The 20,328-nt window shown below is 34.9% G+C and overlaps 1 protein-coding gene, 1 long non-coding RNA gene and 1 pseudogene across 2 annotated transcripts; all 3 read right to left on the bottom strand.

The window, feature by feature from the left end:
- Positions 1-429: 429 nt before the first annotated feature.
- Positions 430-2,022, bottom strand: LOC122311368. Its single transcript, XR_006242769.1, has 3 exons — positions 1,840-2,022; positions 1,120-1,227; positions 430-533 (listed from the first exon to the last, which is right to left on the bottom strand). It is a non-coding gene; the product is annotated as an uncharacterized LOC122311368 (long non-coding RNA).
- Positions 2,023-7,432: 5,410 nt separating this feature from the next.
- LOC122311366 (pectinesterase inhibitor 4-like) lies at positions 7,433-8,235 on the bottom strand. Its single transcript, XM_043125915.1, has one exon. It carries the CDS (start codon positions 8,194-8,196, stop codon positions 7,630-7,632), a length of 567 nt encoding a protein of 188 aa, XP_042981849.1. The 5' UTR covers positions 8,197-8,235; the 3' UTR covers positions 7,433-7,629.
- A 4,769-nt stretch (positions 8,236-13,004) lies between these two features.
- Positions 13,005-16,466, bottom strand: LOC122311367 (annotated as a pseudogene).
- Positions 16,467-20,328: the final 3,862 nt, after the last annotated feature.

Below are 20,328 nucleotides of genomic sequence, written 5' to 3'. Positions count from 1 at the left end.
TCCGGGTTCCGGATTTAACCCGGGTTTTTTTTTTTTTTTTTTTGTGGGGCTTTAAAAGCATAATTATTTTTTAAATAAAAACCTATATTATATTAAAGATTTTTTAAGAAAAATCAATGTTAAAAAGAATGATTCTCTTTTATGTAAAAACCTATATTTATTATAGAAATTTAAAAAAAAAAATTGAAAATCATACTCTTTTTTTAAAAGCCTATATTTATATGAAAATATTGAGAAGCATGATTATCCTATATTTTAAAATATTAAAAAAAGTGTTGAAAATCATAATTTTTATCAAAGCCATATTATATAAAAAGTTTTCTAACTCATTAAAAAGCATAATACTAACATTTTCCAAAATAATAAAAATATATAAAAATGCAAAAATAAAATGCATCCAATCCATGACTACATATTACATTATTTTATTATTTACACATTACATTATAATACAAAATACAAAACTACAAGGTATGAATTACAAAATAAATCCAACAAGTAGCAACTTCCGAGGGATCTGATTGAGAGAGATCCTGCACAATTTGTATGCAAAGAAAGTTAGTAGTCTTAAGAGGCTTGAATTACATAGTATTAATTAGCTAATTTACTACTAATAAGATTACCACTCCTTGAAGCTGATGAGGCTGTTGTAATATGAGCATGATCCTCAATCCATCATGCCCATATTACAAATGGGTAATGAAGTGATAATAGATTATATTGGCACAAAAAACAGGACCAAACATGCTAAAACAGGATTAGATTTAAAAATTGGTTCAAACTGCCTAGAAGAAGATAATTCTCTGGCCTAGAGTGAAACCAACTCAAGAATTGTGAATCCATGATTTATTGTTTACTCATAAAAATAAAAAGCAGGTTATGTCAAGCAAGAAAAAGTAATTTCACCAACACATTACACCAAACATATGGTGTATGTTATATATGTACTGCTCTTATTTGTAATAGAAATCCTCAAAGAACCACCAAAGAAAGTGTACAGAATATGTGAATTCCTAAAAAAACTTTGACATTGGAAATCATATGAATATGAGCATTCGGCAAATATATATTTGTAAGGTATAAAATTTATATTCAAATACTTTCCTTATTAGTGCTTACTTTGTAAGGTATAAAATCATATGAACAAGGTGATTGCTTTCTCAGGTTCTCGTAGTAATAGCCGAGATTTGATATTCCGGCTGAGCAATGATGCCACTACCAACTGCCCTGGAAGTATAGAAAAGCACTAAACTTGGAAACCTCCTCAAAGCAAAATAAAAACAATAAGGAAACTGAAAAACAAAACACCTTCAGACCAAAAGTTGGCCATAAATTTCGTATAACACAAACCACGCACACAAACATATAAATGGGTAGATAAGTACATAGGTGAGTTCCTCCTTGACAGCATTAAGTGACGGTGATCCTTTTCCAGAGCTCGAAATGTTCTCAGAAGAAGCAACTATGGAGTAAGAACTTGACGGTGGAAGATTAAGATAAGGAATTCGTTGAGGGGGTCTCGAGAATACCTCAACTGGGAATGGCGAACCGGGAACTGGAATGAATCCTGGGAGTCGGGAACCCATGAACATGAAGCAGAGAGACCAACGAAAAGACAGACAGAGAAACCCATTCTTCAGATCTAAACCCATTCTTCCAAATAATAATAACCCACGGCTCTACCATTTTGCAGCTATACAGATCTAAACAGAATACTCCTCAAACATTCAAACGGATCTAACGCATAAAAATAATCCTCAAACATTCAAACATTCTCAACAAAAAAAAAAAAAAAACCCAACAAAGAGAGAACACAACAGAGGGAGAAAGAAAACTTACCCAAACGGAAATACATTCTAATCTCTTGGATCCTAAAGCACTTCCACCATTCGGCATCACAGATAGCATACTGAGATATAGAGCAGATGAGAGTGATTTCGGGGGCTAGGGCATCGTAGACACAGACGCAAAGCACAGAGAGAGAGAGAGAGAGAGAGAGAGAGAGAGAGAGAGAGAGAGAGAGAGAGAGAGAGAGAGAGAGAGAGCAGATGAGAGAAAGGAAACTAGGGCTAGAGCAGATGAGAGACGCAAAGCACAGAGAGAGAGAGAGAGAGGGAGGAGTGAAGTCTGGGGGGGAAGACGATTTTTTGGGGGGGGCGGCTAGGGCTACATGAAAGGCTTTTCATTTTATAAAACCCGGATACCGGGTTTTAAACCCGGACCCGGGTTTAAAATCCGGTACCCGGTCCGGATTGATATGGTTTTCTAAATCTGGATTTCGGCCCGGATTTGATCCGGTCCGAAAACCGGAACCGGATTCCGGTTTACCCGGATTCCGGGTTTACCCGGCCCGTTTGAGCAGTCCTTTATAAACCTCTAGGCTTAAATGTCTAGGGTAGCTAACTTTAAATTGAGTTGAGCTCGATTCTATATATATATATATATCATGTGCCAGCTTGTCGATGTTCTTGAGCTATCCTATGGCTAAGGGTGAAGAGTTTGCTCATAATCGAGCTAGGCTTGTTATAAACGAGGTTTCGAATACAAAATTACCAAGGGATCCATCATTGGGTACTAGACACTTGGATCGGTTATTATCCTCTACTCGGATAATCATTATCAGACACTACCCATCCAATTCTAGGTCATTAATTTATAGATAGAAACCTCACCTTTGTCACGTACATATAAATAACTGCTGATTTGAAGATCGACTTCAAATCCTGCTTGGATGAAGAAAGAAGAACATCAGGCAATTGAAACTCACAATTAATCAGCTTTCTATTAAAAGTCATGTCATTAACAGCATTTGTTATACTTTCCATGGAAGTGTCATTATAAGCATTTATTCTTTAATTTCTAAATGTTGAAACTACTTAATATCACGCTTAACATGAATAGTACTATGAATGATAAGGCAAGGCATTCAGTTGATTTTTTTCTTGCTAGTAGCTCTTACTGTTTTAGGCTTAGTTTGGATACCAAAACGGTATAATTTTATTTCATCATTATAATTTTTCTAAATTTCTATATAAAATATATATAATAAACAATTCAACTTTCAAATTTCAAAAAAATAATAATATTAAAAAATAATAATCTAATAATATTTTATTCAACTTTCAACTTTTATTTAAAACCATCTCATTTCATCTTACTATCCGAGTAACTACACCATAGTTTCACTCATGTTTTTACGGGCTGGTTGGTGTCATAGGATGTTTTTTCAGGGGCTGTATCCTCATTTTGTATGGGTTTTTTCCTCCTTGTCGTATATATATGATTCACTTACTCCTACTTCAAAAAATGAAAAGATTAAAAAATAAAAAATAGAATGATCAATTGAAGAAGAAAAATGATGAGGAAAATTGAAGAGAGTTGTGGATTCTTACTGTAGTCTGTCGCTAAAATCTAATTTGCTTCAATAGCTACCATGATGAGGACAAGGACGACGACAACAACAACAACAAACAATAATAATAATAATAATAAGTGAAAAGCTGAATACTTAATAATTTTAGGCCAGGTTTGGTTATAGAGATAAGATGAGTTTAAAGTTGAAAGTTGAATAAAATATTGTTAGAATATAATTTTTTAATATTATCTTTATTTTAGGATTTGAAAAAGTTAAATTATTTATTATATTTTGTATAATAATTTGAAAAAGTTATAATAATTAGATGTCAAACCAAACCAAGACTAAGATCACTAGTCTATGGAATTGTTGACGTAGTGTTTCATAGCCCGAGCAGCTCCACGAAGGCCCGCGCATTTGGCACCTACAAGAAGAGTGAAGAGTGGACTCTGGTAGAGTTTGTAAATTCTCCGATGCTAAAGTTAATCGAGAACACTTAGTGAATGAGTATGTAGAAGTGAAAAGTGAATCAGACATTTTCCTATGGGTGAAACCGAGGTTTTTATACTCGGCTTGGGCTCTGCTGTTGGGGGAGATCTTGGGGTGTCAAGTCGTGCCAAGTCAGACATGTCACCTCCCTGCCACTGCGATGCAATGCCATGCCTAGTTCGCATCGTCCTAGGGGTTCGCCGTCACGTGTTTGTGTCTCCTGACATGCCTTAAATGCGGCGTGTCCTTGATTGGATGCGCCCATAACCAGACATGTCTTCGTTGTCGGCACTATACCTAGTCATCTATTCTTGTACCTTTTGTCAGGTCTTAGTTCCTCACTGAGGCCTTGGGTGGTCATAGCCGTAATAGGTTTCTTGACCACCTTAGGACCCCGACCTGTGAGCCCTTCTGATGGATGGGAACACTATAAGGGTGGGCCGAGTCCCTCCTACCTCGGATCCCCGTGTTGGCCGTCGGGTGGCCCTAGACTTTGGGTTGCCCTAGGCCCCCCAACGTACTTTGGTCTAGGGTTATTCTGGATTGGACCATTGGGCTTAGGCCCTTTTCCCTTACAGGAATGGACTAATAAATGGGATAATTAACCAAGAAAATTCCTTATCTAAGACAATTTCTTAAGAAGATTCTGTTTTATTGTGTTGTCCTAATATCATCTATGATTCAAACAACTTTGTATAAAGTACGTAGTATGCCGTGGAATTCTGTTTTGACAAAGAAAAGAATATATTGATGTTACATGGTACTTGAGAAATCAACTAAACATCAAAGTGATTATAATGAGAAACTAAATTTAATTTATGTCAGTATCACAGCCTATTCAGATAAAAACCTCACCATTGTATACCCAAAACAGCTACTTCTTTAGGGATTCCTCCAGGTTTGACAAAAAAGAAAAAAAAAATGGAATAACGTTAGCGTTTGGAAACTTCAATCATTATAATTGTTTGGTGTGGATCATAAGGATTCTCTTCATTTTATAATTTCAAGTACCATTATTACTCTCTCTATGAGGTTTCCCTTTTTAACTCTAAAATTTTAGCTTCGTTGTGTATTTCAGCAATACGTATAGGCTAATTTGTTGTGGCAGTCTGTACAGGAAAATTCTCTTTGACATCATCTGGTAAGAGGCCTTGCTCCGATGTCCAAAAAATCTGCTTTACTTGGCACGATTCATCCACATCGCTTGCTTTCCGTCCAGCCATCTGTAACATAAGCAGACCCCAGCTTGGATTGGGTCAAACGTCCTCTCATAAAGCACAAATCACTCTAGATTCCCTCCCAAGTTGAGTGAAATCTACATTGTATATGTAGGTTTCCTTCTTCAAATTATTATTCTTTGCTCAATATAATATACATATAAAAATTTATATAAAAATTAAGCTCGGCATCTATCAAATTTAGGTTTAATCAAGTCAATTTAAATAATTGAAAGAGATAACAAGTACTAATGAGTCTCCGTCCGGATAACTTTAATAATCTTGTTAGGGAAGTGATAAGTGACAAAGCCCATTAATTTTGTTCAATAAAGAGTAGTGAAACCCATGTTTTGGGGGATGGGCTTTGAGAGAGAGAGAGAGAATTAGGCTTTGAGGTTTTTCCGCTCTTTTGAAAATGGGCTTACTCTTGATCTGTGAGACATATTGATATGGGTCTAAGCTAGTGATAAGCTATCATCAATTTCTAGGTCATAACTCATTTCTTCAACATGCCTAAAATAAAATCTCAAAAGAAATGTTTGCATGTAAATATTTTGAAAAAGGAAAGTACAAGATTTTAGTTTGTTCAACTATATGTAGTTTCTTTGATATTTAATAAGAAAACTAGACCTAGTTTGGAAGTTAAGTATTATGAGGTATTATCAGATATTTAATTTTCAAATATCATTCAAATGCAAAATGCATTTTAATTTTAAATTTTTAATCTTTTTATCTAATCATTACAACTTTCTCAAACTTCTAAATGAAACACAAAAAATAATAAAAGTTTTTCAAATTTTAAAAAAAAATTACATTAAAAAATTATAATTTTTTAACTTTATAATATTTTTATTCAACTTTTTTTCTCTATATTCTCAAAACCTAATAAAATATATTAACTCAAATCATTTTACTATTATTTATAAATTATTTTACTATTATTTATAAATATTTTAAATATCCAAAGCAGCTATGAATAAATATACGGTCAGGAGGTGATCAATAAGATAAGCGGCACGGATATTCCAAGAGTACAGTCTTCCCACGTGGCATCCTATAAAGCACATCCACTTGTAGACTTATTAACAGCCAGATCATGTCAACAGGTCAATGATTCCTGATCTCTCTATGGCAACGGCCAGCCTCAATAGTAAGTCAGGTTTTTGGGAGGAAGAATTTTATTAATCCTTCTCACATCATTTCATTATCTACTAATACGACAATAAATGATAGTATTTTTTTTCGTAAGAATCTACATGCATGCCGTTATCCTACAGAATCACAGATAAAAGTGTAACAAACCCGCTTGAGAGTTCAGCCCATGTGGCTCATGGGCTGCAGTTATCTTTTTATTTTTATTTTTTTATCTTGCACTTCAGCCTTTAGAATATTAGTTGGACTTTAAGTTGTATTAATTAGTGCATGAGCCCATAGCGTTAATTAGAGATTGTTGTTTTATTATTTTTTTGTTGTTTTGAGAAATCATCCAAACAGTTTAAAAAAGTCCAAACTTGTAGCTTCTCCTATCTTCTTCTTTGCGAAGGTACTTCAAAGTGAGATTATCCTTTTAATCCTTTTGGGGTGTGTTACAGAAAGATGAAATCATGGAAGTGATCAACATAATACTACTCATATTATTGAGCCGGCAGCAACAGGAAGGGAATTAGAGGGAGGGTCGCTCCCCCTCCCATGCATGGCTCCGACGAGCCATAACCTCTCGACCGGAGGAGCTAGGTATAGGTACTTGAACCGGCCGGTGAAAAATGAATAGAGAAAAGGGAGCAAATTAAATTAAGGAGACTCATGGGGAGAACAAATGAGGAAAGGTTAGGATAGGGTGAGACAGGATAGATCAAACGGGCAGGTAGGGTTTCTGTGGAAAAGCCCATGTATATATGGAAGCAAATGACAATTGGGTTGACCCTCAATATATAATTGCTAAATGAAGGATCTTGGTGTACCTGGATTTAGATTAATTTACGGACTTTTTGTTTGTGTAAACTGATCAATGAATAGAATAAAAGCATTCATCATTTTATATTCATTAATCTAAATAGACAATTTAATTTAATAAAAATACTGCATACATATATCTGTATATATATATATATAACTAATTAATACAACTATATATACTCCTGATCACCAAATGCATGCCTTAAGAATTCCATGGGTTGGCAACTAGTATAGCTAGATAACTTAAAAAAGAAAAAGAAAATAAAGTTATAAACTCCAAGTTTCTAATTTTTATCTCTAGAGGAGATCAACTTAACATGTAAGATTTTTCATTTTCTTTTTTCAACAGTACTAACAGGTCATTTTCCTTGCAAAATAACTATGTACGGCTGACATGATTTTATACATGTATATGACTCACATAGAGTCTCTCTTATTTTCAATCGAAGTCTCAGAATTTGTACAGATAGAAACTGATGATCTAAGCATTTCGAGCGTACGCGCATTACATATATAAGCTCTCGTTATTATTCCGTGACAGTACTATGCTACTTGTCCCATTAAAGGACCTGAATCATGCATGCAAGAGTAGTATACTAGGGTTACTTTGAACTAGTAATTAAGGTTGTTGATGAGATACAAGGCATTGCTTGTCAGCCTGGCAACTTCCAATATACGTTTTCTGACCTTGTTCTTCACCTTTTCGCTTATTTCTTGGCCTTCCTCAAACCCATCCAAGCACGTATTCTCATCCGTTAAGGCCGCGCTAACCCAAGTCTTAATGTTGGACATCTGGAATTCCTTATCCCAACCGCTTAATTTGTCCATGGCATCCAGGGATTCTCGGAGCTCATCAATGGATTTTTTAATGTTCACGACGCAGTCCTTAATAACTGCAGTTTCAGAACTCGTCAATGATCCCTTCTGCTTCAGTTGCTTCGATACTATGGAGGATGCATTCTGTGCAGCTTCTAGGCCTACAGAAAGGCTGGTTTTGCAAAGCTTTTTGGGATTTGCTTTGATTTTGGAGGCATAGGGGGAGAGGGACGAGTAGCATAATTGTGGATATGTGGTTGAATTGCAGGATGTGATGATGTATTTTTCGTAGGTTTGGCTGGTATTGGTGGTGGCTAAGACTGCTTGAAGCGTCGACATGAATAGAAGAGTGAGAAGCATCATGAAAACATGATGGTATGAGAGTGGATGTCTAGGAGTTTTGTTGGCTGCCATGTCTCTTTAATTCTCTCTTTTTTCTACGCACTCATGCGTTTGTGGAGGAGTCCAATATATATAGGATGGAGAGCTGTAGGCCAGATGGCCGCTACGGTGATCATGATGCTGTAGAAAAGATCACCAGGAAATGATCAAAATCATACTCCAGAAGAATACAAGTGAATAAGTACGTAAAAAAGGGGTACGTAATTTCAGAATTAGGCCGGCGTCCAAGGAATAAATCGATCACATGTTGGTATATGCATACCGAAAGGAATATTATAGGTCAGCACGACCCGACGATGTCAACTAGCTAGCTAGCTAGCTAGGTACGTACGTCTTGATCATCCAATTCGCATTGATCATCGTGCTCTGCACATCACTGAAATTTATGGAATTCATTAATAATATTAATATAATTTGTGTTCTGCAGTTGAAAATATTATGCATAGATTGATTATATAATCTTATTATATTCACGTCAACCATAATTTTATGTAAGTCAACCATGGCCAGCTGTTTGTATGATTGATATTTATATCATGTTTCGATAACCAGACGATCCATTGAAGAGGAGTCATCAGGAACTTGCATATATACTAAGGTTTGATGGAAAACGGGTGTGGAAATAAAGAGTGGGTCCTGAATGATTGAGTTTTATGATATTCAAGATGGCAGAGTGGTGAATAGAATTCTAAAAGGGAGAAGATTTTACCCTTTATAATGATTTCAAGAAACTTCTCTTATAGCTCTGACCAGTCGTTTTGGATTAAGGGCGCATGTTTGGAGTATAAGAAGAGATATAAAATTTTCATCTGATCTTATTTTCAAACATAATTTAAATATAAAATTTTCAAACTAGTCATTACAACTTTTTCAAACTTTCAAATAAAAAACAAAAAAAACAATTCCAATTTTTTCAAATCCCTAAATAAAAATAATATTACAAAACTATATTTTTACAATATTTTAACTTTATTATATTTTTTATTCAACTTTTTCTCTCTCATTTTTCAAAATCTAAAAAATACTCAACTCAAACTATCTTACTATTATTCACAAGCTATCTTGCTATTATTCACAAAATTCTAATCTCATCCCATTCTCACAAATCATAAGGAAATTAAATTGGTTTTTGCTGCGAGTGGTGGAAGGCTCTTGCCATGGAATGTACCGTGTAGAAAAGCATTTATTTCTCATGAATTAGAATTTTCATGGGATATAATACTTTTTGCGGCGACTTATATCCCACGAGACTCTCACGAGAGAAATTTGTGAATACATCGTTTTTCCTACAAAAAACATGCTTTTTTCCACGAAGCTCCCATTGAAAAAATTAAAAAACGATTTTTTTTGTAGTGCCAAACTTCCCCTAAGTTTATGTATCTGCATTTCCTTTGATCATTATAACTGATCTAGTGAGACCAAAGAGAAGATGATCATAAGCACATGATTTTTTCTACCATACTCTACTCCACAATTAATTATGTTCTTATTTGAATTAATTAGATAAACTAATATACAGGTAACAAACGTGCATGGGAAGTCAATGCACCTCCATTTTCATAATTAATTAGTATTAATTGTTTGTTGTCTATCAACTTCTTATATATGTAGGGTTTGCAGTACATTAGTTCATGGGAGTTACGGATTTTCTTCGACTTGATTTCTTAATTAATTAATTAATTGGCAATTGTTAATTACTAACAATAATTATATATTCTCAATGTATTAAGAATCTGTTGTTCAATGTTGACAATGTGACAGTAACAAATGTCCTACTAAGTTGACTACTACTCCCACCCGTAAGTTTTAATAATTTGGAAATGCATTTGTTATAGAATAATTACAACCGTCGTCTTCAAACATGCATTTCCATGTTAAAAAAAAAATGCATTTCCAAATTATTAAACTTAAAAATAAAAAGAGGTTTTATACTTGAATTTGAAGGTGCGTGAGAAGCCGGCCGTTTAAATATTAATGGGCCGTTGGTTAGATAAGATCGCTGAGGCCCCAATTAGGGGTGCAACCCGTTTAGAATTTGGACCCGACCTGACCCGTGCTTCTGGATAAGTTAGGCGGAATCAATCCGACCTACACATTATTGAGCGGGTCAACCCGTGTTTTTTTCGCCTCTTCAGATTCTCGCCCCCCAAACGCATACCCACCCCGTCTTCAACCCTCCTTTTTCTCCAATTCATCACTGTTTAAGTCTCAATTACTGTCAAATATCCTCTTTCAAGATACCCAATTTCATTTCGTTTCCATTTTTCCTCGCATTCTTAACCCCCAAACACATACCCCCGTCTTCAACACTCCTATTCTATCAAGCCATACTCCCCACTTGGGCTGCTCCCAAACCTTTCGAAGAAGAGTGATGAGGCATTTTCCGGAGGAATCCATGAGAACGAGTTCGTCTTTGGGTTTGGAATTGGGGTCGTACAAGTCAAATTGGAATAAAGCACCCCTTGTGGATCATACACGATGAAACCGTCACCGAGGAAGAAGACTGAGGTCTTCTAGACTGTGAGAAGGGTCTCTTCAAGGAAGCAGAATTTCTCATCCACAATCATGACAGCCCTGTCCATATTCATTGCCACCCAAAGACTTTTAAGACTTTAGAACAGAAAACCAATAGTATACAAAATCGGTGGAAATTTGCAGATTGTAAAATCATCACAATTGGCTCCACCATAGAAATCGGCCGTTCAACTCAGCTTCTAGAAGCTCAAGGAAAGCCTAGGCGATAAGGTGAAATCTGAAGAGAAGTGAGAAGACTCTAGGAGGGGGGCGAGGATTTCAGCTGCAGATTTTATACTAGGTTATCGGGTTGTATGGGTCGAACCCGTGTAGTGGTTAAAACCGTATTTTTCGGTGCGGGTCGGAGTGGGTCTCACGGACGGGTCGAGCTACTCTGTTTTTTGCATAGCCCTAGCCCCAATCATCCACTGGCCTAATGTGCCATCCTATAAAGTGCACCCACGTGTCTACCTTGGTAACATCTTCCTTTTTTATTTTTAGATTATTTATAATTTCTCTAGTATGAACTTAGGGGTGAGGGTGTGCGCTTCCCGCACCCTGCCCCTGGCAGTTCGGGGGCGGTTTGCCTCCCGGAATCCAACTCCACATTGGACGGAGTCCCCCATCCGAACATCGGGGTTGAATTGGACCCTGCTCTGTCTGCCCCTCTATCCACCGCCCACCCAGTTAAATAAACAACTGTCACAATTGAAAACACTTAAAAAAAAATCCAAATTACAAATTACAATAAATTGGAAAAAAAAAATCCTAAACTAATAAACTTAAGCATCCCAAAAAATCACTTCAACTCATCTCAAATCAATCATTAATGAGACCCATTACCTTTTCAACTTCTCATAAAAGTTAAAACTTATCTCAACCCACTTCATACATTCAAACACATATCTTGACCTATTTACATCCAAATACATCTTAATAGGATACACAAAATACTACTATTTATAAATCAACTTAGATAATTTAAGATTACCTCAGAATCCAAATGCAGCCTAACAAATATGAGTTCAAAACTCTACAAAGAATCAAATCCATGGTTGTGGTTCCTTTCGCAAACCCACGGCCATTCATGACCATGGGTTTACATTACTATTCATCCTTTAAGGAGAAGAAGAAAAAGTGGAGGAGGAGGAGGCGCAACGGCGAGAGGGAGACTGAGATAGAGATAGTGACCGAGAAAGGGGGAGGAAAGGACCAAAAAGGAAAGAGAGAGAGCAAGAAAAGAAAGGGGGCTTAAGTTTAAGTTAATAAACCTAACTCCAAAACGATGTCATTTTATTAATATATATATATATATATATATAATTATAAATATTTTGGGTTGTGTTGTAGGGGTGGGTTAGGAGGCAAGGTCTTATGGGGGTGAGGTGGACTTGGGCCCAGCCCGCCCCCCCAACCCCACTACCTTTCAAGGATGTAGGTAGGGCACCCTACCCCCGCATCCAACAGCAGAGTTGTCCGAGCTGCCCAGACAGAGCAAGGTGGTGGAGGGCAGATGGATGCGGTGCCATGCCCCGCCGCCCACCCTTACATAAACTATCACTTCATTCTAATAAATCTTAGTTTTTGAGACTTGGAAAAATAAGGAACTAAAACATGAAGTCCAAGATTATAGGGAATTTAAGTTTATAAGTCAAATAGAGAAAATATGGTAATTTATGGAAGAAAAATTCAATTACATTTTATCCCATTTTTCATACGTACTGCCCCCTTCCCTTATCTATCCATACAGAACATATTTTCTATAGTGCCCAATTTGTTAAAAGAGTAATGCTAAATATTAGAGCATGAAAGTCGTCTCGTGCAACTATTTAAAAGAAAGAAAATTCACTATATAATTTTTTTTTAAAGACTTAAAATAGTGAGATTATATTAATATATATTAGTTGTACATACCTGCATTAACTCATAAGAAAAATAGCGTGTGGATGCTTCTGCGACATCATATAATCTGTTGTCATTCACTTTATGCTTCGAATATTCGGTTTGTATATATAGCGTTGGTTGTCATCGATCTGTGGAAGCTTCCGCTTGTATTGTGGCTCTTCACTTAGGATGAGGCTAAGCTCTTCATGAGATTTTTTTTTTTTTTTTTGTCGCAATGAGTTGCAGTCTCGTACACACAGAAGTCACAACCATATATAACTACACTTAACCCCACAAAAAATAAACAAAGGACATCATTAAGAAATATAAGAGGACTGATTCTTATTTTTACTACTAACTTAACCATAATATTCTATTTTAAATTTTAATAATTATTATATTGATCGATATGCTATTTTACAGAGCGCGAGTGTGGAATTACAACATTCTTTCTTAAGGATGGATCTCAGCCAGTTAATCAATGAACTAAAACTACAAAATCAAATCTTTCGTGAGTTGTGTGGATTATGACGCACCCAAAAAACTTTAGCCGTTGACATGGAGAGTTACTTGTAGTTACAAGCATCAGTTAAGAGGCCCTTTTGGGAGGGCACATGTTACCTATAAGAGATGTTGTTGTGCCAATTGTAAATACTTGTACCAGAAACCCTCGAAAAGTTCAACAGAGGAGATTAAACTTGCAGTTTAGATGTCAAATAACCATTAGTAATGATTTTATAATCAACATTATAGATTAGAACTCACCAAATAGAACAAGAGAAGTCTCCAGAAGTTCCAACTTCTTTGTTTCCCATTTACTTGGATCTCGGATAACCTACTCAGAAATCACAAACAGAATCAGGGCATGTCAACAGAAATAACAATCGAAGTTCCACAGTAACTAACTGTTTCCACCAACCATAGACATAGTCATTTTTGGAGATTGTACTCTACAACTGCATATAGTCCTGGTTGGAAGTTGGACTGAACTGAGTTCAACTAGTTTAGTTTAATTTTAACTTGAGTCTAATATTCAAGCAACCAACTCTCAAATCACTAAACTCATCTCAACTTAAAACCTCTTTATATGTGGGACCCACAACCTTTTTCAACTCAACCTCTTTACACGTGGGACTCACAACTTTTTCAATTTCTCATAAATACATCAAAATTTATTTTAACATTCAAATACATCTAAACTCATTTTAGGTGGGTCTCGCAAAACTCACTCCACCATATCAACTTACTACCATTCACAAAAAACTTAACTCATCTCAACTTAGCTCAACATCCCAACGGGCCGTGTATGTGACTTTATTGATGCCTAGACAGATGAGACAATCTTTCCACAGGATAGAAGTGATAAATCACAAGTTTGATTATATTATGTACTATTACTAATTGCACTCATCTTAGCAGCTTCACAGCATGCAGCACATCTCTTTTTTACAGACACGTATATTATGGCCCATATTTAATCAGAGTATAACTACTGTCATTTATACATACTACCACAATGACATCACAGAGCTACAACGTGCACATTTGAAACAGATATTCGGAAACATACAAAGCCCGACCCATTGGCAATTTTTTCAAATGTTTGTTGAGTAACAGATATTCATGGAGTTACAAAATTAAAGAATGTGAAACTTGGGGAGGAGATCAAGAGCCAAAGAAATCTATTAAGCTAAGGGAGACTTGGCTTGCTCATGTTATGGTGTTTGTATGGCACAATATGGATAACTACAAAATAACTGATTTCAATTTAACTACTTCCATTTAAAGGCCAATCAAACTAGAACATTGTGGTTAAGGGGTTTTGTTTTAGTGAACACTAGGGTTAAGTTGACTGAGCAAAAGTATAAATTTAGTTTATGTGGCATCCAATGACTGGTGATGCTTCAACTACTTTATTTACCCCTAAATTCAGGTAATGAGATGTTTTCTAATACTCACAAGAAGTATATTTGAAAAGCAAACATATGACAAGACTTCTAGTCTCAAAGTTAAAGCAGTATAGTTAAATATCATAATTTCTTGTACTAAATCTCCTAAGTAAAAGAGTTGGAGACCTACATAGCATTAGTGCATTGCTAACAACTAAACTTAGGACACTGTTTATGGGATGCAATGGCCATAATGAGCTCAGATATGTATGCAAATGATAGGACCTCTTAACTATTTTATATATTACTCCAGGTTCTGAATTAATAACTCCATCCTGTCATATAAAAGAAAAACTAATTTTTAAAGGTCACTCAATCTTGTTGCTCTACCGATTTTGGCTCAATTCTTTTTTCTTTATCTGTTTTTTTCCTTGATTCTTTCAACGTTCAACATTCTTGATTGCTTCTTAAAGTTCTCGATAATAACCAACATTGGTTAGAAAAAAACCTTCTTACCTCTAACATAAAATTGCTCTTAAAAAGACAAGCAAGCCAGAGAAGTATCATGGTAGAAGATCCAACCATGTAGATTTTTAACAAACCCACTCAACTACGTCTTCGACCTACAACACAACAGGACTAAATATCTAACAATTGAAAACAGATGCGAAGTATATAGTAGCTTGAAAAAAAAAATATTTAGAATATGGTCAGCTACCTAATTCCCCTAGTATCAGAGAAACAAACCCAACAGCAACAGCGAAAATAGCAATTCTATCAGGATCCTCCTTTGAGATTGACAGAACTGTGCATACAGTTTCAATTAATTGAATCACAGCCTGTAGTAAACAATGCAAATCCATCAATAGAAAATACAAAGGTAGCCACTTGACAAAAATGATATGAGTAATCACTTGCATGTAACACCACTACTACTATTTGCAATATCATAGAATTAAAGCAAAGAACTATAACACCTCAATTGAATAGCCAAAATTTCTCTCCTAAGGTTTTAAAACATAGAATACCTGAAGTGGTCTAGTCCATATCCAATCTTCCACAAGTCAAACTTAGTGCATCTCCGGTAACACCATTCAAGTTTCTGAGGACTAAATCAAACAATTTTTTATTTTTTTTAATTTAATTTTTAATTTTTTAATCTTATGCAACTAAAGTTACAATATGAATCCAATCATCAATCCATCTGTTGACCTAGATCAACCTGTATCCAATTTAGTCAAAGCAACAATCTTTTATTGTCCATGGGAAATGGGTATTAACCTGTTGCCCGCATCAATCAGGAAAGAAAGAAGAAAAATAGATTAAAATAAAGATTTAACCATCTAGCCAAATAACTGGCAATCAATATAATGCAGGTAAGAGAGTTATATACTATATATTTCTACGTTAAAAAGAATAAAAAATAAAATAAAAAATAAAAAAAACCCTCAGAGAAATAAAGTCTATAACTAGAAAAACAAAATGCAAAAAATTTTGCTCCTGCATCCACCACTTCAAAAAATCAGCCGCAAAATTTTTTAAAAAAAAGGTTCAGATTTTCTTAGAAATTAGGAGCCACTATCTACATGTATCATATGCATAAACCCTTAATGCATACAGAAAAATAAAACATTATTATAATTGGTAATGGAATGTAGAAAGCAAACATTGAGAGGGAGTACTGTACCTGGGTGAAAATCAGAGAGGAGAGACGAGACTTCCCTGAAGCTACCTTCTGATACCCTAAGATCCAAATAAGATTAAAATTTAAATCTAGTTTATCCTTTATTTGCATAGAAAAGCTATAGCGAAGAACAATAATGCTCCTTGTTAGAAGCCTTAAGGGTTTGCACAGGATTTACGTGAATCGACGACCATCCGATAGGAAAAATCTGAGCCATCTGTCCCAGAAGGTCTCCCAGAAGCTGATTTTCTCTGCTACATCGTCTACTTCCAATTTTCTGCCTAGGGTTTCATACTTTCACTTGATTCTGCTTTGAAACCTTTAAAATGAGTGGGCTCAGGGTAGAATTTTTTGAAAGATGGAAGCAAACAATTGGTTTTATAAAACTGGATCATCGGATAGTTGTAAATGAAAACTTTGACCCTATAATTCTCGGAATTCTACCTTTTAGAGTGGCCTCTGCCTCTAATAGATCATTAAATTGCATAAGATAAACATTAGGCCGAAACAAAAATTCATTGAATCAAACAATTAACATATAAAACTAAATGTATAATACCATCCAAAATCTAATAAGAGGGGGTTTCAAACATTTAAGACATAAATAGTAGCTATGTAAAAAAATTACATTATTTTGAAGAACAAAAGAATAATTTTGACTTTTGACATATATCCGATTCCTCACATAATATTCAACTAGCAATGTGTGCAACTTAGAGGGTTGAAAAATATAAGCTGGTGTGTGCTAGAACACAACAAAACTTTCTGAGCACAATCTGTCAAATAGGTGGAGCGCAGAAAAACTTCACAACTTTGAAACTCTAGAAGGATCAATGATTTTGGCCGAGTATAACCACAAAATCTGTCAAACAAGCACTAATTACTCGACAAAGATCGTCAACTCCTGTATCAAAGTTCCACTTAATTTGTCTCAGTGTAATTGCAAGTCAAAAAACTCATCTTTGAAATTCCTATGAGACAACAAATCGAATACAAGATCAAAATCTGAATTAATGTTGCAAACAAACCTGGAGAAATTCAATCTGCTTTCAAAATTTGGGCGATGAGTGCAAATAAAGGGAACCAAATCACTCTTCACGATCTGCTCTCATCGAGAAAGAAAAAAGAAACAGGTTTTAGGGGATTTACAAGATTTATGCAAGATGTGGGGTCTTTAATGGTATGCTAGTGAAATTATGAAGAAGCAAACGTTGTTCGATATTACAACCACTCGGAGTCAAAACTTCAATTGAAAAGCAGATAAGCAATTGTACATATATCAGGACAAACTAAACATGCTAACCTTGTATTTAACAAAAAGTAAATACAGACTAATGACTCTTTGGATAATGGGATGAGATGATCTGATTTATAAATAATAATAAAATTATTTGAATTCATATATTTTATAGAGTTTTGAAATTGTTTCTATCTCACATTGACCCTAAGCACCCTTTCCTTGTAAGCCTGTTTTCAAGAGTGAATTCTACCTATTAGTTTCATAACAAATGGTATCAAAGCCACCTCACGTATGTGCCATGTTGCGACGGTTGTAATCGTGTGACACATGGGGATGATGCTAGCATTGCAATGTTCATCTGGGGGCTAGGAAAGACCTAGCGCATAGCCAGCTCGTGTGAGCACCGGGACCATCTCATGAAGTAATGATTATGTAATAGAGAGATGAAAAAGTAGAATATTTGAAATTAAAAAATATTTATATTTGTGAAATTTAGATATTGAAATAATAAGATGAGATTAGAGGTTATTGCCATTCACTGGCGGAGCCACGTTGGGGGGGGGGGGGGGGGGCATGGCCCCCTACAAATTTGGAAAAAAAAATATCATGTGTTAATTTTTTTGATTTAATAAAATAATATTAATTTATCATGTATTGGCCCCTTCTCTAAAAATTATTTTGGCCCCTCCATAAAATTTAATCTAATATAAAAATGAAATAAATAAAACACATCTCATATAAAATAAAATACATAACTTTTATTATAAAAAAAAAAAAAAAAGTCTAACTATAACTAGTAGTCTAATAGTATTTCTAACCTTTTTCTATTTTTATATTGAAAGAGAAATAGTTAAGAATTTTGATTTAGATTCAATACTTGATGATTTTGTTTGTTTAAAAGAACGCAAGTTACAATTTTAGACATTCTGTATTTTTTTTGTTTAATATATTTGTATGAATTTCTTTATATTATTTCAATAATATATTGTTATTGACATATCAAATATTTTTTTAATATATAAGTTGTATTAAACGTATTTTTTTTATTGTAAATATTCCTATCAAATTATTATATATCGTAAAAAAAATTATATAAAAGTAGAACAAAAAATATTTTACATATATTATTCTAATTTTATTTGGCCCCCCTTGAATAAATTTTTGGTTCCGCCACTATTGTCATCCAAACTAGACCTAAGAATGAATAGAGCTCACATGGAGAAGCGAACTTGTCTCATGAAGCAACATGCATGTGAATAGAAACTAACGTTTATCATACTTACCAAAAGTTTAATTTCCTCCAATAGTTCATTATATCCATTATTACGTAATGGATAGATAAAAAGTTAAAATATTTAAAATTAAAAAGTATTTATATTTATGAAATTTAGATATTGCGATAATATGATGAGATGAAAGGTTCTTGCTATCCAAACCAAACTTTAAAATGAATAGAGCTCACATGGAGAAGCCGAACTTGTCTCATGAATAACTCAAATATTTAATATTAATTATAATAGCATTATAAAGATCACGTTTAGAGAATGAAATGTGTATCATAAAACTCTCAAGTTGTTGAGCAAATAGGTCCATAAGAATTGGGCACTTTATGGAAAGGTGCGGCTAGGAGCCAGATGAGTGTGAAACTTCATTTTACATCCACTAATAATAATAAGACACATAAGAACTCTAACAAAATTAAACATGGAGCTGCATGCAATGAATGTGTTGTCCCCGCTCCGCCACACACCCAAAACCTGACCTTCGCTCTGTTGTCCCCACACAACCATCGTCGTCCCCCCCAACCCCCACCCATCATTGTCCCACCCACTCCAACCCCAAACCCTTGTCCCCTTATCCCTTGTCAGGACCCTCTCTGAAACACCCGATCAAAATTTGTTCCCCCCTTTCTCCTCCTTCCCCCATCGTCGATCTCATTTTCTCCACCCACCCTCTCTAACTAAAACTCTCTCTCTCTCTCTCTCTCTCTCTCTCTCTCTCTCTCTCTCTCTCTCTCTCTCTCAAACAATGATTTACTCTTTAAGTAATGATAATATTTTATGCTTATGGGGTATTTTACGGGCAGGATTGAGTGTATTTGTTGCTCTCCAACGAGTTGTGACCTTTTGGCATTGGCTCGCCCATTCTGGAATATTGAATTAATTCCTTCTAGATGAGTTGTTGTCACCGATCAGCTTGAGGAGACTGTTCTGGTTGAGCACCTTGCCCACATACTTGCATATACATTACTCCCTTGTTGGACCAAGAACAGATTTTCCAGATACTGTCATCCATTTGGATCCAAAATCACTGATTACTTAGAGCTGTATATACCTCTTCTAACTATTAAGGAATTTTTCCCTTGTCATGTCTTGTTCATAAATCTTTTTCCCATTTGATAAGAGGTTTTCGATATTAATTTAATCTTTTTGTCCTAGTTCTAGACATTAGTCCTATAACAAAGTTGGGATTCTTTTGTAATTTGGAAGCATTTGCATCCTTGGTGTTACCATCTTACTTCACTGCTTGGAATAGTGATGACTTGTATAATTTAATATATTTTATCACATCTTAACTTTAAAATTTAGTCTAATTTTATTTATTTTTATTGATTTTAGGTTTCATTGTTGTTATTTAAATTTTATGTTAGATTTGAAGAAAATAAATATCTAAATTTTACCGGTGCAATTTGAGGATAAAGATCAAGTTTGATTCTTTTTCAAGATACTAAAGATAGAAGGGATAAGTTGATGAATAAAGAAAGTTGAAGGATCCTAACTACACGTGGACTTCAAGCATGAAGAAGATAGAGAATCTGATTTAAAAAAAAAAAAAAAAAGGAAGAGATTGGACGAAAAAAAGCAAAAGGAAAGGAGATGATT

This window comes from Carya illinoinensis, chromosome 5, assembly GCF_018687715.1.
Source record: "Carya illinoinensis cultivar Pawnee chromosome 5, C.illinoinensisPawnee_v1, whole genome shotgun sequence".
Lineage (NCBI taxonomy): Eukaryota > Viridiplantae > Streptophyta > Magnoliopsida > Fagales > Juglandaceae > Carya > Carya illinoinensis.
Note: the sequence above shows the minus strand (reverse complement) of the source record. Positions and strands in the feature narration are given on the sequence as shown.

What these genes read in the sequence shown, in the direction of transcription:
- LOC122311366 (XM_043125915.1), bottom strand. Translation starts at nt 8,196, where the DNA reads ATGATGCTTCTCACTCTTCTATTCATGTCGACGCTTCAAGCAGTCTTA.